This window comes from Schistocerca gregaria, chromosome 1, assembly GCF_023897955.1.
Source record: "Schistocerca gregaria isolate iqSchGreg1 chromosome 1, iqSchGreg1.2, whole genome shotgun sequence".
NCBI lineage: Eukaryota > Metazoa > Arthropoda > Insecta > Orthoptera > Acrididae > Schistocerca > Schistocerca gregaria.
In genome coordinates, this window is record NC_064920.1 from 1,071,108,130 (window position 1) to 1,071,125,268 (window position 17,139).

At 37.8% G+C, this 17,139-nt stretch overlaps 1 protein-coding gene across 2 annotated transcripts in view; it reads left to right on the forward strand.

Annotated features, from left to right (window-relative positions):
• Positions 1 to 17,139, forward strand: part of LOC126281608 (protein kinase C, brain isozyme) — a 1,181,175-nt gene that overhangs the window by 1,113,014 nt on the left and 51,022 nt on the right. For both annotated transcript variants that reach the window (XM_049980720.1, XM_049980728.1), the window contains one exon: positions 12,405 to 12,536. In XM_049980720.1, the coding sequence (XP_049836677.1) occupies positions 12,405 to 12,536 (132 nt within the window). The remainder of the gene's footprint in view (positions 1 to 12,404; positions 12,537 to 17,139) is intronic.

Consider the following 17,139-nt stretch of genomic DNA (forward strand, 5'->3'; position numbering starts at 1 on the left):
CACAACAGTCAATGGAAGATGCAGGGAATATCAGTTGCATGCCCGATTAAAACATTTAAGCAAATCAGTTGTTGCCAAGCTCAGTCTTGAATCTAATCATGAAATTAAATACAACAAGGTGAATATTATGGCACAAAGTTTCGGGGACAGCACAATTAAGGAGTCTATTGAAATAGAGAAGTCAGAAACTGTAATAACCAGGGTTAGAGGATTTGATAACAAGGCTTGGGGTCTAGCACTAAATTTATAAAGATCTCAGAGGCCATCACATCTACCAAAACTGGAAAGCACTGAAAGAATTCCAGTTTCATGGAATATCAGTGCAGGCTCTGAGAAATGAAAGAGAAGCAAAGGGCATAGTGGACCTTGGGAATTGAATGTGGCTCTAAATATTGCTCTGAGACCAACAATACTTTAGTGTTTGTTTGGAGTCAGACAGCAATCACTCATAACATCAAAATTCATAGCAGCTGAAGATGATGGCCGGGTCAGTCATCAACATATTTTCCTTGAAATGGAAATAACTACTTGACAGATAATCCAGAAACACACTGTTAATTTCCATAGCACTTGAGTGAGCTGTAAAGGTTAAAATATGTAGGGGAACACAGAGATTAGAATATATCCAACAAATAGTTTAGGACGTTGGGTTCAAGTGAGATGTTGAGCTGAAGATGTTACCACAGGAGAGGAATATGTGGTGGGCTGCATCAGACTAGTCAGGGGGGACTGATAAAAGCCAAAAAATAACTTGGGCATGAACTTGAACTATCATCAATAGTACTACTGGCAGTTTTCAATCTGTTCCAGCCACAGATTACACTTCTAAATTTCTTTACAGCCAGTTCTGGCTTTGGATGAAAATGTGAAAGTTTGGTCTACATGGGCCATAAATGAATTGTAAAAGTAACCAATATGGACCCTGGTATTATGCCAGTATGTGTGATGCAGATGTCTTGGTTCCAGTCATTGTGTAACTAAGAGCTTTAAATTATCATAAACATTCAGTACAGCAGCCACTCCAGAAAAAGAATAAGGCATTCCATCTCAGTACACTAATTCAAATTTAGATCCCTGGATTGGATGACATCCCTTCAGAATTGAGATCCTTGAAAGAGTCAACCATTGCAAAACACTCCATCTAGTGTGGAAGATAGGAGAGACAACTGAAATATCTTCAGACTTCAAGAAGAATATAATAATTCCAATTCTGAAAGTAAGAGATGCTGACAAGTTGGATTATTAGTGAACTATCAGTTCAGTTTGATATGTCATGGCTGAAGAATACCAAGAGGAACTGTTTAAAGAAGAATGAAAAACCTGGTAGCAGTTAAACTTAGGAAAAATCAGTTTGGGTTCTAGAAAAATGTAGGAACTCCTGAGGTGTTACTGATACTGTGACTTATCTTAGATGACAAATAAAAGAAAGAAAAACCTATGTTTATACCATTTCTAGAATTAGAGAGAGGTTTTGGTGTTGCCCAGACTACACTCATTGAAATTCTGAAGATAACAAGAATAAAATACAGAGAGTGAAAGTTTATTCACAGCTTCTGTAGAAACAAGACTGCATCATAAGAGTCAAATGACTTGAAAGAGCAGCAGCAGCTGAGAAGGGAGTGAGATAAGGTTGCAGCCTATTCTTGAATGTTATTAAATTTGAACATTGAGTATATGTGAAGGGGACTAAGGAGAAATTTGTTAACAGAGTTAAAGTTCAGGGAGAAAAAATGAAAATATTGGTGTTTGCTGATAATATTGTAGTTTTGTCGTAGATGGCAGATGATTTGGAAGAGCAGCCGAGTAGAATGGAGAGTGTCTTGAAAAGAGGTTGTAAGGTGGATATCAACAAAAGTAAACCAAGCATAAAGGAATGTAGTCAAATTAAATCAGATGATGCTGAAGAAATTGGATTAGAAGGTGAGATACTAAAAGTAGTAAAGGAGTTTTGCTATGTGGCCAGAAAAAGAAATAATTATGGTTGAACTGTGGAGGATGTGAAATGCATACTGGCAGTAGCAAGAAAAGCATTCCTGAAAATGATAAATTTGTGAACATCAACTACAAATATAAGTATTAGTGAATTTTTTCCAATTGTATTTGTCTAGAACCTTAGGTGGAAGTGACACACAGATGATAAACGGTTCAGAAAGAAGAAAATTGAAGTTTTGAAATGTGGTGCTGCAGTAGATGGCTTAAAAGGAAGCACTGTTCGTTAGGAAATAACCTCATGCATCATGGACTCAGTGGTTTGGTAATGGAGGGGGGGGGGGGGGAGGGGCAACTTTGTAGAGGGAGACCAAGGCTCAAATACAGTACACTGGTTCAAATGGATGTACACTGTAGTATTTCTACATCTATATTTGTATTCTACAAACCATGGTGAAGTGCATGGCACAGCTGTAGAGAACTGCACAATGTGGCAGCTGTATCAAAACAGTATTTGGACTGTAGACCATAGCAAAAAAAGAGAAGACATTACAACTGATCCGCTTCAGTCATTTCAGTATGTACTATGTGTATTTCAATGCACCCATGTATTTGAAGAAAATGTTATATTAAATGAAAACCATTACTGTAAGCATTCAGAGACTGTCCTTAATTACAACTCATAATGTTATGCAAATATACCAAGGATTTAACATTTTAGTAAAAGCAAAAGTCCGTGTCTAACTGATACTTAGTTGAAATCAAACAATAGAAACTTGAGGTAGGACTATCAGCAATGTAGAAAAAGATAGATAGCTACTTACCATAAAGATGACACTTGAAGTTGCAGATAGGCACCTTTAAAACACACTTACACACAATCTTTCAGTTACAGCCTTCATCAGAAAAAGGAAAACACACACCATTATTCACACAAGCAAGTACACCTGATGGACACATGATGACCAACTATGGAAGCTCAAGCCAGAATGTAACTATCACTTGAGATGGAAGCAGCAATCTGGAGCAGGTGGGGAAAAGGAAGGGATGGCAGTGTGCAGTTGGAGAAAGTGTGTATGGGCTAAAGTGCCAACAGGTGGAGTGCCAGGAAGTTGCGGGGCAGGGAGGGGGGGAAAATGGAGTGAAAAAGGAAAAGAGTGGGGAAAGATGGGCAGGTGTGTCAGCAGAGGGCAGCAAACAGAGGGTATGAGATGAGAGTGGGAGGAAGTGACAGGACAGAGGGAGTGGAAACTGTTGGGTGGAGGGTGTTAGGACTGTACGTTACCATAGGTTGAGGCCGGGATAATTACAGGAATGTGCTGTAAGGATAACCCCCATCTGCGTGGTTCAGGAAAGCTGGTGGTGGAGTTGAGGATCCAGATGGCTTGGGTAATGAAGCAGCCATTTCAATCAAGTCTGTTATATTCAGCTGCATGATGTGCCACAGGGTGGTCTACTGTGCTCTTGACTGCAGTTTGACAGTGGCAGTTCATCCTGGTGGACAGCAAGTTAGTATTCATACCAGTATCTTGAGGGTGGTGGGAGGATTCCTGCCTGTGAAGACCTTGGTGAGACCTTGGTATATCAGATAAGAGAGTTCTTATTACTGCAGATATTACATCCCCAGGCAGCCAGGCTGCATGGGAGTAATTTTTTGGTGTGAAAGAGATGACAACTATTGAAATGCAGGTACTGTTGGTAGTTGGTTGGTTGGTGGGTGGGTTTGATGTGGACAGTTGCTGATGGAGCTATCAGGGAGGAGAATGTCAATGTCCAGGTAGGTGGCATGCTGGATTGAGGAGGACCAGGTGAAGCAGATGGGAGAGGTCGTGTTGAGGTTGTGAAGGAATGAAGATAGGGTGTCTTGGCCGTGAGTAGAGATCATGAAGATATCAGTGAACCTGAACAAAACCAGGGGTTTGGCTCTTTGGGAGGTTAGGAAGGTCTCCTCTATGGCCCACAAACAGGTTGGCATAGGAGAGTGGCCTGCAGGTGCCCATGGCTGTGCTGTGGATTTGTTTATATACATTTCTTTCAAAAGAGATGTAGTTGTGAGTTACGACGAAGATAATAAGGTGTGTGAGGAATAAGGTAGTGGGTTTGGAGTCTGAAGGACATTCACATTGGTAGTTGTCAATAGTGGTATGACCATGGGCATGAGCTATGTTGGTGTATAGGGAGGTGGCATCAACAGTGACAAGTAGCGATCCAGGAGGTAAAGGGATGTGGGTGATGGAGAGTTTGTGAAGGAATTGGTTGGCATGTGGGAGCCAGGTTTTGGGCAATTGGCTGTGAAGGCCTTTATCATTGTAAGGGTGCATGATAACCAGTCACAATGGGGCATTCAGGATTGTTGATTTTGTGGATTTTGAGGAGCATGTAGGAGGTGGGTGTGCACAGTACAAAGGGAAATGGACTTAAAGGAAAGGTTTTGGAAAGGACCTAAGGCTTTAAGCAGGAATTATAGGTTGTGTTGGAATGGGATCACTCTGGCAGAGTTTATAGGTGGAGGAGTCAGACAACTGGCAGAGGTCTTCCACCAGTTAGTTACTGCAATTCATAACAATAGTGGTGAAACATCTGTGTAGGATGATTAAATCAGGATTTATTACACAATAGAAATATAGTTTTACTTACTATGTTTTCGACTTGTAACTTCATTGTTTCCCATGGTTTTATTTTTTTTTTTTTTGTAGTAGCTTAAGTCCAAATAGCATGGCAGCTGATTCATATGCAGCATGTGACATAGTCAGCTGCTTTATCATGTGCAAAGAGCTGAAATTAAATAGTCACATTCTTTACTTAGAGTTTTCATTTTGAAATGTTGGAAAAACTTCACACACATAGAATGCACTATAGAAAAGTACTTTTAATAACAGAGCAAACCTGTTGTTGACATTAAAGTAAATACAAGACTACAGACTATATTCAAATACATAAATTTTAAAAAATAAAAAATACCTTTTATGCAAATTTAAAAAAATGTAGCGTACGAAGAAAGGCTAGCAACAACATGGAATAGTTAAAGATAAAAGTACTGAGCTTTCAGGAAATGAGGAGTCTTCACATGTGTATTGCATTCTTCATCACTGTACCATACATTTTGTCTTCCCCACTGTCCAAGTTGTCGTAACTGCCAGGTCTATTATGACGCAGGCTTTCTTAGTAGCTCTATCATCAACCACTTAAACCTATTCACTTATCACTGTGGTTCTGGCGATATAATGTATAACTGAATTTTTAGACAACTTCATATTACCAAAATATTTAAGTAGCAGCATTTTCCAAGAATAGAGTTTCTTAAACGGCTTTTGCATTTGTGATATACTCTTAACACACATTCCTCAAAATGAAATTTTGTGCACCATTGGTTAATAGTCTTCCATATAAGTTCCAACATTTGTGATATAGTTGGCAGAGTCTCAGATTACACTGAAGTCTCTCTCTTGTACCTTGTAAAACAGCCTGCAAAAGCTGTTAACCACAGTATGATGACATAAACACGAAAACGATCTATTAAACCTGACTGATCAAAAATGAGCTTTCTCCGTAATTTAACAGTAGGCTTCTTAGCATTGTTTAATTAGGCAACAAAATTGAGAAAAAAACATTCAAAATCTGCTTGAAACCTCCAATGGAAATAAATCTTGTTGCCATAGAACAGATTCTGTGACATAACTGGATAGTCATGAATGTGTATTTTTGCAGTTATAATGGACAACACCAAAGCTGATCTTTTTACTGTGTTTTCTTTCTACCATATACTTCTCTTTTATCTTCAGAACATCAGGTTATACTTTGTTTAGGTGTGTGATACATTTTTTCCATTTTCTGCAGCCTTCCTGTTATTTACCTTTAACTGATTTATGTTGTTGATTTGGCACAGTGAAAATACTTTGTCGGAATGATAGAGTGTAGTGTATTACTGCACATTAAAATACTCAAGACTGCTTCAAAAGTTAAAATGTAACAGCTCATCAAAATATTGTCATTAAATTGAATTTTGTTGAGAGTTCTAAATGATGGGAAGTGATATGTTTATTCATAGCAAGCTGCTTTTTTATTATTTGCAGATGAAGTCTCTCTTCACCTCCATTTCTTTTCAGCTGTGTGTGTGTGTGTGTGTGTGTGTGTGTGTGTGTGTGTGTGTGTGTGTGTGTGTGTACAAGCATTCAGTGTAGATCACCCACTCACTCACTTGTCTGCCTAAAGAGAAACGGCTATTTCATGTTTGCACTAAAGCTAAATTAGATGCCAGCAGCAAACAGCAGTATGGCTGTTGTAGAATGCCTGAATGTTTCTTATGATACATTTTTAGAAAATAATTTAGTTTGTATCATAACATAGCGTAACTTTAAGGACTATGTGAATACTGATATGTTCCTAACAGATGAAGATTACGTTACAGTGCTATGATATAAACCATCAGTCATCTCTCATTTAGAAAGAGTTACTGAGAACACACAAGATATTTCAGGTAATTCACATGACCCTGAAGTCCTTCATTCCTAAACTATTTCGATCACTGATGGCAACATCATCCCTTCAAAAGGTTCTTCTTTTATGCTGATTTGTCTTAACCAGTATATAACTATTAACTACAGTTTTAGGAGAAGTCTTACATTACCACTTCATGAAAGGAGATATGGGTGGTTTGGAGAACTGGTGGAACATTAGTAATGTGTGTTAAATGAAGATTTAGGCTGTTTTCATGTGTTCAACTGATGTTCAAAATTCTTATACAAAGAGGGCAGAATGTGCATACTAAAAATATTATCAAAATTCTTCAGTAAAGAGGTTTGTTGGGGCAACACTCTCTCAAACTTCGAGATTACAGTGTACAGTTAAGATTTCATTCCTTGGAAAAAATATTTTTTCCGATTAAGTGAAGAAGGATCTTTTGTCCATTCATTGTATTCTGTTTTCTTTCTTTTGAGAATTAAACCACCTTCTTCTTCTCCTTATTTTCATTTTGGCCATCTGAGGACTGCATAAACTCAGATCAGCTTCATTTCTTCTGTCTTTTTTCCCGAATATTCTTTCTTTCTCATTCTTTGCAAACTTCTTCACAGTTACGTCCATGATGTTTCTATCCTAGGTCTAATACCATACTGTAAACCTACGACAGCCTGAATTTTGTAATTTAAAGTTGCCCTGTTGTAAATTTCTGTTTAATGCATTGACATTTCTTCGAAATTCCTTTGTACTTGTTGGAACCAATGTACTGTGGTTCTCGTGTGGACAGGAAATTGCATTATCTGATGTGTCAGCTTCACCTGGTTAATTCAAAGTATGTGTGTAAAGAACGTGGTCCTTCTTTTCCTGACTGTGGTGCTCTTTCTATCTGGGTGTAAAATTATTGGCTTGATAGTCCTGAATATTGACTGCCTCCAGTTCTTTAAAGTCCCAATACCTTCCTGAGAATCCTCCATCCCAGAAGTTGTACTCTCTTAAGTAATCCTGTTCTGTCTAGGTTCTGGCTTTCTGCACCATATAAGGCTTCAGGGTAGCTCATTGCCTGGTAGTGTCTTAATTTTACCTTGATAGAGAGATTCTTCTTAGTTTAGATGTTCATAGTGGGTCTATTTGATAAATTTATCTTATTCATTCATACTTTCATAACTTCTTTTTCTGTCAGAGCAATTTCTGTACATTCTTATACCCCTTCCTGACAGTGATCTGTAATCACTCATTTCTGAAATTAGGTGGTTTGATTAGTTACCTATTCTAAAGGTGACAACATCACAAAATCATCTGAAAATGCTAGACGGCCTACCAGTATTTATTTTTTCTTGCATTGCAATCATATTCACTCACTCCTTCCATTTCTTGTCGTCTTTCCTTGACCATGTTATCAAAGATACAGTTAAAGAGCAAGGGTGTTTCCATATGAAGGACTTCGAATATTTCCTCTAAATTTGAATGTCCTCTAACTTGACCTTGAGTGTGAAGTTGATAAAGGTCTATTAAATCAATTCACTGGAGTTTCTATCCCGACTTGTCTCCTCCAAAATTTTGAACAAGTTGGTGTATCTGCTGAATAACAGGCATGCTTGAAGTCTATAAATGTGAGTATGAAATTCTTGCTTCTCTATTTTTTATATGCAGTTACTGATTTCAGATTCAAAATTGGTTTTGTGCTCCTTTCTGAAGCCTTCTTGGTTTTAAGTTCATGCATTTAGTTGCTTTTACATTCTGTTTTGAAAATATTGTCAAGGTGGTATTTGCTGATATGAACCTGTTGGAACACACTTAGGAATAGTTGACACTTGCCTCATGTTGTCACAGGAGGGTCGACATGCCCGAGTAGAATAGACTTGAACAGTATTGCCTCAACCATATTGTGGACAGCAGGCAAAAGGGGCAACACTCCATTGCAATATACAGAATTTTTCCTTTTTTATATGATAAAGCGTAATCGAAGTAGCACCTGCAAAAATGGCTGCAGTTACTAAAAATTCCACACATCTGCAGATAAGCAGCTAGTGCAAAACAGTTTTTGATCAATTTAACTGAGAAATGACAAAATTTTTGATAGCCAGATGAAGCTATATAATATACTGTGAAAGATAATTCTGTCACGTGTGATGATAGCTTCAGTTAAAATACTTTGTCTGAATGCTCCTCTTGCTCTACTAAACTGCAGGATAAGATATGCAATAGATGATAAATTTATGCCTCTTTTCATACTCTAATCACGTCTTTAAAAACTGAAGAAAACATCCGTACAGAAAAAATACCATAGTCCAAAGCAAAGCACATAGTGATTGTGAAATAAACAAACACTTACTAATGTGAAGAATGGTAGTCCATGACAAGTCACCAACAGGAGATCAAAAACTTTCAGGCTTCAATGTTGTGAGTTCTTTTACTAGGAGAGAAAAAGAAATCACATTGAGGAAACATTATTTTGTAAATGAATAGGCAAAAAATTATCATGGCTGTCAGGTCAGTGCAAGCATCTGAGGGTAGTATGAAATACAGTGGCATTTTTAGTCAAGGAAATTTCCATGTCATGCTATTTTAATATGTACCATCGCTCTTTATTCTGCATGTGATTACTATTTAAGTCTTTATTATAGCTTATTCTCCTGTATTCTAATTTCTCTGTAACTGCTTTTTCCTGTTTTTTCCTTAATTATAATGATGCAAGATGCACAAATAAAAAGTACAGAATGAAAACCTTGGACGAGAAATGAAAAAGAAAGTAGTTGCTGCATTTTAACATCAGTTGAATGGTAAAGACATTACGTGTTTGAGAGCCATTTCCATCTCCATGGTACAGAAGCCCTAATGTGGAGGGAATCCAAGAAATCTAATGTTCTAGTAGGAGCAAAAGTTTATCCTGTTATGTTTCACAGTATGGACAGAAAACAGATATTGGATGTTATCACTGGTTTTGACTGATAGCTTAGTGCTGATAATGCAGATGAAAAGCTTTTGCAAGACTTAAAGGCATGTGTGTTCTCTCTTAGGCTGCCATTCCCTTTATATCATATGGTATACCAGTAGCGTGTCTGGAGTAAATGGTGCTGTCTTAATGTACAGAACTGACTTTTTAAAACTCCATCTTCTACAAAATGCACTGTATTTCTTTCTTATACATATCAATTTAATATTGTGGTGTATCTAAAAGCAAAGATGATGTGACTTACCAAACGAAAGTTCTGGCAGGTTGATAGACACACAAACATACACACAAAATTCAAGCTTTCGCAACCAACAGTTGCTTCATCAGGAAAGCGGGAAGGAGAGGGAAAGACGAAAGGATGTGGGTTTTAAGGGAGAGGGTAAGCAGTCATTCCAATCCCGAGAGCAGAAAGACTTACCTTAGGGGGAAAAAAGGACAGGTATACACTCGCATACACACACACATCCATCTGCACATACACAGACACAAGCAGACATTTGTAAAGGCAAAGAGTCTGGGCAGAGATGTCAGTCGAGGCGGAAGTACAAAGGCAAAGATGTTGTTGAATGACAAGTGAGGTATGAGCAGCGGCAACTTGAAATAAGCGGGGGTTGAGGCCTGGTGGGTAACGAGAAGAAAGGATATACTGAAGGGCAAGTTCCCATCTCTGGAGTTCTGACAGGTTGGTGCTAGCGGCAAGTATCCAGACAACCCGGACAGTGTAACACTGTGCCACGATGTGCAGGCCGTGCACCAAGGCATGTTTAGCCACAGGGTGATCCTCATTGCCAACAAACACTGTCTGCCGGTGTCCATTCATGCGAATGTACAGTTTGTTGCTGGTCATTCCCACATAGAAAGCTTCATAGTGTAGGCAGGTCAGTTGGTAAATCATGTGGGTGCTTTCACATGTGGCTCTGCCTTTGATCGTGTACACCTTCCGGGTTACAGGACTGGAGTAGGTGGTGGTGGGAGGGTGCATGGGACAGGTTTTACACCTTCGTAACCTCTTAGTTCATCCCTATGAAATCCCCAAACCACCTCTCCTACCGTCTGGCTCCTACCCTTGTAACCAGCCCGGTGTAAAACCTGTCCCATGCACCCTCCCACCACCACCTACTCCAGTCCTGTAACCCGGAAGGTGTACACGATCAAAGGCAGAGCCACATGTGAAAGCACCAACATGATTTACCAACTGACCTGCCTACACTGTGAAGCTTTCTATGTGGGAATGACCAGCAACAAACTGTCCATTCGCCTGAATGGACACCGGCAGACAGTGTTTGTTGGCAATGAGGATCATCACCCTGTGGCTAAACAAGCCTTGGTGCACGGCCAGCACATCGTGGCACAGTGTTACACTGTCTGGGTTATCTGGATACTTCCCACTATCACCAACCTGTCAGAACTCCAGAGATGGGAACTTGCCCTTCAGTATATCCTTTCTTCTCGTTACCCGCCAGGACTCAACCTCCGCTTATTTCAAGTTGCCGCTGCTCATACCTCACTTGTCATTCAACAACATCTTTGCCTTTGTACTTCCGCCTCGACTGACATCTCTGCCCAGACTCTTTGCCTTTACAAATGTCTGCTTGTGTCTGTGTATGTGCGGATGGATATGTGTATGTATGTGAGTGTATACCTGTCCTTTTTTTTCCCCCTAAGGTAAGTCTTTCTGCTCCCGGGATTGGAATGACTGCTTACCCTCTCCCTTAAAACCCACATCCTTTCGTCTTCCCCTCTCCTTCCCCCTTTCCTGATGAAGCAACTGTTGGTTGCGAAAGCTTGAATTTTGTGTGTATGTTTGTGTGTCTATCAACCTGCCAGCACTTTCGCTTGGTAAGTCACATCTTCTTTGTTTTTAGATATATTTTTCCCACATGGAATGTTTCCCTCTATTATATTCATGTCATTAATATTGTGGTGTAATTTAAAAGCCTTATTTTGTAGATTGAAGTCCAGTTTGACACTCCAATAAAAATGCAATACTCTTCTGTTACAATCAGTGTTAATATTTATTTCTTTTACTTTAACTTTGAATTAATCATGATTTACGTACATGTTTCATCTGCTGTAAGGCCACAGTATGCAAATAAGGTAGTTGGCAAATAAGTGAGAGTAAAAATCACCAAAGTATTCCCAAATTTTAGTGTAACTTAAAAAGACAGTGTGGGTAAAAAAGACAGTGCAGGATTTCAGATTATCCCTGTTTCCTAGAAATCATTAATAACTTAGCATAATCTCATCAATTAGAATACTACTTTTGGCTATTGAGTAACATATTGTTAGCATGCTTTGTTATTTATCTTCCATTTCTGTAGTTCAAACATGCGTGCAAGCTGGCTTTTAAATAAACTGTAAGTGGCACAAATTAACTGTTACATTTTTAACTGCTGGTACCTTTGCAGCTGATACACAGTTTTCAGCTAAATAGACTGAAAATTGCTATTGTTTTTTTTCTTAGCATCTCATGATATTAAAGAGATAAACAAAACGAAACAAATACTTTATTAAACATTTTTAATTAAGTAGTTTACTTCATATAGGGGCTTTTACATTTTTCATGTTATATACATTATGAATTTTTCTTTTACAGTGTAGTAAAGCTAAAGATATAGGATGACTCTCAGCAGTCTCTTCAAGCATCAAAACTTAGTGTTGCATGCAAAATGTAAAAAAAAAAAACTTGTTCTTATTATTTTTAGTGAAAAAATAAGGAGTTCCACTCTAGTGCAGTCTACAACTGTGTTATATATAAATAAGTCAAGTGTGACCATACAGTTTGATTTGCTTTAAGACTAGTAACAACTTCCCGCACAGCACTTCCACAATATTTGCAAAATAGGGCAACCAGAACAGTTACTTTGATATTAATACTGTCCAAGACATTTTTTATAAAAGAAGAGAGTTCCTTTCACTGTGAACCTCTGTTGCACTGTAGGAGTAATTTAATAAAACACCATTAAATATGTGAATATTTATTTTTGTATGACTGATATGTCAGAATTCATAGCCATGTCACCACATATGAGTGTGGGTCATAATCTGTCTTGTTATATTACAGAAAACTTCCATTACAAAGAAAGCACCTCCTCCTTTTGACAAAGATGTACCACACAATATGGGAAGGAAGGATGTCATACGTGCTTCAGATTTCAACTTCCTCATGGTTCTGGGGAAAGGCAGCTTTGGCAAGGTGATTGCTAAGTGTGTTCATTATATTAGGCACTGCCAGAGATTTTGTTGTTATAAAATTTATTACTTTCAAATCAGCAACTTTTAATAATATTTGAGCTCAATAACTTCTTCAGATATTTTTTTGAATTCATTTTAAATGTGATGCACTATGTTGTGGGTTCCATGGTCTCCTCCTGAAATGAATCTGTTTCAACATTTTTCTTAAACTTTTGCCTAATTGTATTTGGAATGTAAATAATATTGCATTTGTTCTTTTAGAATTTTGGAAAATTGTAATATTGAATGACTTCCATTTGTTTTCCTGCACTTCATCACATATATATGGAAAGTTTGCACACTGAAGAGAGGATGTTTTGTGATATTGCATAGAAAAATGGAAATTAGTCCTGTCAAAATCCATAAATTAAAAGATTTTAATGACATGAACGCTAACATACATGAAATATATATGTTTAATAATTTAAATTTTTATGTTGTTCCTCCTCATTGTGGTTAGCTCTCTTAGGCATGCATAAATTGTTTCATGGAACTTGTATTTTCCACTTATTTCACAACTTTTGGGGTAATATAAATGCACAAAAAGCTGACCACGAGCATTCAGAAATAACATTGAAAGAGGACATTTGTCAGTGTTTCTGAATGTCTGATTCTTTGATTTTCTTATTGACAACACTGTGTGCTGGCTAATATTTCTAGGAGTGTCATGGACACACACAGTTCAGTGAAACAAGACATCATATCACACAATGAAGTCACACAACAAGATCTAAATTTTTTCAATCTTTCTTGTAAGTATTATAAGCTGACCCACATACATTTTCAGTCCCATTATGCCCCCCCCCCCTTTTTTTTAAGGACCTCAACAAACAAAAATCTGAAATAACATATATGAACCCATATCTGAACTAATCCCTTCATAACACAAAGAAGACAATTTCATCTGCCACCTACTTACCTTTATTTTTCAAACAAACAGTAGCTAATAAGCCAAGATGAGTTTAGGCAATACTGATTCCAGTGGCTTAGTTGCACCTTGTGACAGTGATTTAATTCTAAGGTATGGTTATGGAGTTTTGGAATATAGTGTTGGCTATGGATATATGAGTTGCAGTGTTCTGAAGGTGGAAAGTACCCCTAAATATCAGTAAAGCAAGAAAGAAATATCATCATGTTTATATTTGTTTATGTTATAAATATGATTTCTTAAGATGTGATCGGAATGTTGTTGGTAGTGTGAAAATTGTGTCAATGACTAATGACGGAAGTCAGTTGTTGGAACATGTATGTGTGTAATTAATTTTGGTCTTACAGCTTCTGCTTCTACATTTACATATACAGTGAGGTGACAAAAGTCATGGGATACCTCCTAATATTGTGTCATACCACTTTTTGCCTGGCATAGTGGAGCAACTCATTGTTGCTGGAAGTCCATGCAGAAATATTGACCCATGCTGCCTCTATAGCCATCCACAATTGGAAGGTGTTGCTGGTGCAGGATTTTATGCACGAAATGACCTCTCAATTATGTCCCATAAATGTTTGATGGGATTTATGTTGGGTGATTTCAGTGGCCAGATCACTCATTAAAACTACCCAGAACGTTGTTCAAATGAAATGCAAACAACTGTTGTCTGGTGACATGACATATTGTCATCCATAAAAGTTCCATCACAGTTTGGAAGCATGGAGTCCATGAACGGCTGAAAATCATCTCCAAGTAGACAAACATAACCTTTTCAATGCTTGCACAGTTCCTTATTGACAAATTGGGTCCATTGCTTTGTGTAGTCTGCACTGCAATACACTCAAACCCTAACATCAGCTTGTATGAATGAAATAGGGACTCATATGACTAGGCCACAGTTTTCCAGTCATCTAAGGACATAAGCACAGATGAGGCACGGCAGGTGATGTGCTGTTAGTAAAGGCACTCGTTTCGGTCATCTGGTTTCATAGCCCATTAACACCAAATTTCACTGCACTGTCCTAGCAGGTATGTTTGCCATACACCTCACATTGATTTCTGCAATCATTTCATGCGTAGTTGCTTGTCTGTTAGCACTGACAACTCAACGCAAATGCCACTGCTGTCTCTCTGTGTTGTTTGTAGTAAGAGGTTATACTAGAAATGTGGTATTCTTGGCATGCTCTTGATAGTGTGGACCTCAGAATATTGAATTCCCTAATGATTTTCAAATTGGAATGCCCCATAGCTCCAACTGTCATTCCATGTCCTCTTAATTCCCTTCATGTGGTCACAGTGGAAACTTTTTCATGAACCACAGGAGCAGAAATAACAGTTCCACCAATGCACTGCCCTTATATACCTTGTGTACACAGTACCACCGCCATCCTTGTATGTGCGTATCACTATCCCATGAATTTTGTCAAGTCAGTGTATACTCCACAACACACTGTACAATGCATGGGAGAGAGTACATCATACTAATATTATCGGTTTTCTGTGCTATTCTTTCAACTTATCATGCAAAAAGGGAAGAAGACCCACTGTATGCCTCTTTATGTGCCCTAACCTCTCTTATTACGATCCGTATGTGAGAGACATGGTGGTGACAGCATGATGACTATACAATTTACTTCAGTTAAAAGTTCTCTAATTGTACCCAACAGGGCTTCATAAGAACTGTCATTCTTCTTTAAATCATTTCCACTGAAATTCCCTGAACATTTTTATTACACTTTCACACGGTTTGCTATCCTTTCAACGTGTCTTTAGATAGCTGAAACAGTATTTACTTGACCACTGCTTCTGATATCTGTGTATTTCTGTAGTATCATAAGAAGTTAACCAAATTTACCAAATATTATTAACAGTATAATTATGCCACTTTGAATTATTATTTAATTTGATTGTTGTGATTATGTATTCTCATTTAATAATTTCTTTCCTTGTTGTGAAAATTACACAATATTTCATGCTGTGACTGAAGCTTCCTATTTATGACAGTCAGAGAAGAAAGTGTGCAGGCATGGAATTTTTACGACATCAGATGCCTGAGAACCATTTTTATAAATTGCATCCAACAGTTAGTTGATTGGATTAATTTCAGTTTTGTTAGTGATGAGAAGGACAAGGCATCCTGTAATATACATTGCCAGAAAAAAAATTAGAATGCCCATTTAGAGTTTTCCAGTTTACTCAAGATTTACCAAAAGGATTGTAATCTTAGTCTGTGGTCAAAAATACTTATTCACACTGTGTTTCTGTGGAATATGACCAATCCTATTGGAAACAATTCCTACTTAGGCCAAAAAGTCCATAAACTTCAGGACCAGAACTATGGAAGGCCAATGTATAGAGCATAAATGACACATGTGATAAGACAGCTGAGCAAATCTGCTATTCCAGGACATTATCTATGTATGGCTCATCCTGTGACATATTCTTATGTGCAATTTAAACTATTGAGACAGTATTATTAAGGAAGCTGCTGAGATCAAATTAGCGAGTGACCTTATAAATGGAGATTGAGTTTTTAGCTTAAGTTTTGCATTGAATCTGTCTCTCTCCCTTGTAAAACAACAGAGGGACAGAGGTAATGCCACTTGCTCACCCATTGGTAATTAATGTTCACTGTCAGTAACTTTTGACTTCAGTCATCTGTGTTGGCTTTCTCCATATACGTTTTAGGGTTCTTATTTTTGTAGCCCCATTTACTGAGGATTTAAATTTTCTTATACACAACTTTCTCACTGTGTTTGTGCCTTGAAAATGATGGAGTGTTTCCTCTGCCAAAATATCAACAGTTGTTGAAGACATCACTTGGCTGAATTTCTTTAAGATGCTTGTACTTAGAAAGAATTACTGTCTACTCCATAGAATGTGTAAACCAAACATAAGCCTGTAATTAGAGAGACACTGAATGAGCCATGTTTTGCTGTCTATAGGGAAATGCATGAAGCCTGCCCTATCAAAATCTTACCAAAGAATTGTTCACAAAACCCAAAGTACATTTGATCATATGTAAAGACTGAGTTCAACACTTATGGGTGACATAAGGACTGAAATTAAGATTATCAAACCAAAAATGGAAGTGCTGAACTCCATTTTCAAATGATCATTTTCGAAGGAAGATCCAGGAGTACTGCTGCAGTTTAATTCTTGCATACCTGCAAAGATGAGTGATACAGATATTAGTATTGGTGACATTGAGAAACAGCTGAAATTACTAAACCTGAATAAGACTCCAGAGTCCTATGGAATTCCTGTTATATTTTACACAGTATCTGTAGGTTGACTGTCCCTCATTTTAGCCATAACATAGTGTAGATACAAAGAAAATATGCCCAGTGGTTGTGTGAAAACACAGTCAGGCTCATATGGAAGAAGGGTAGCACAAGTAATCTAGAAAAGATCATCCAACGTTTTTGACATCCATCAACTATGCTTCATATTTGGAAGAAAGCAGAGGTCACATGCGTCTACACAAATTGTAGCAGAAGTAATTCACAGATCTACCATTCATTATCATTTACATCCATCTGTTGTTGAAGTTTCTCAAACAGAATGATCAGCCAACATGTATTATGAAAATATCAGTTATGGGGAACCTAACTGTTCTCACAAGATGTTCTGAAGT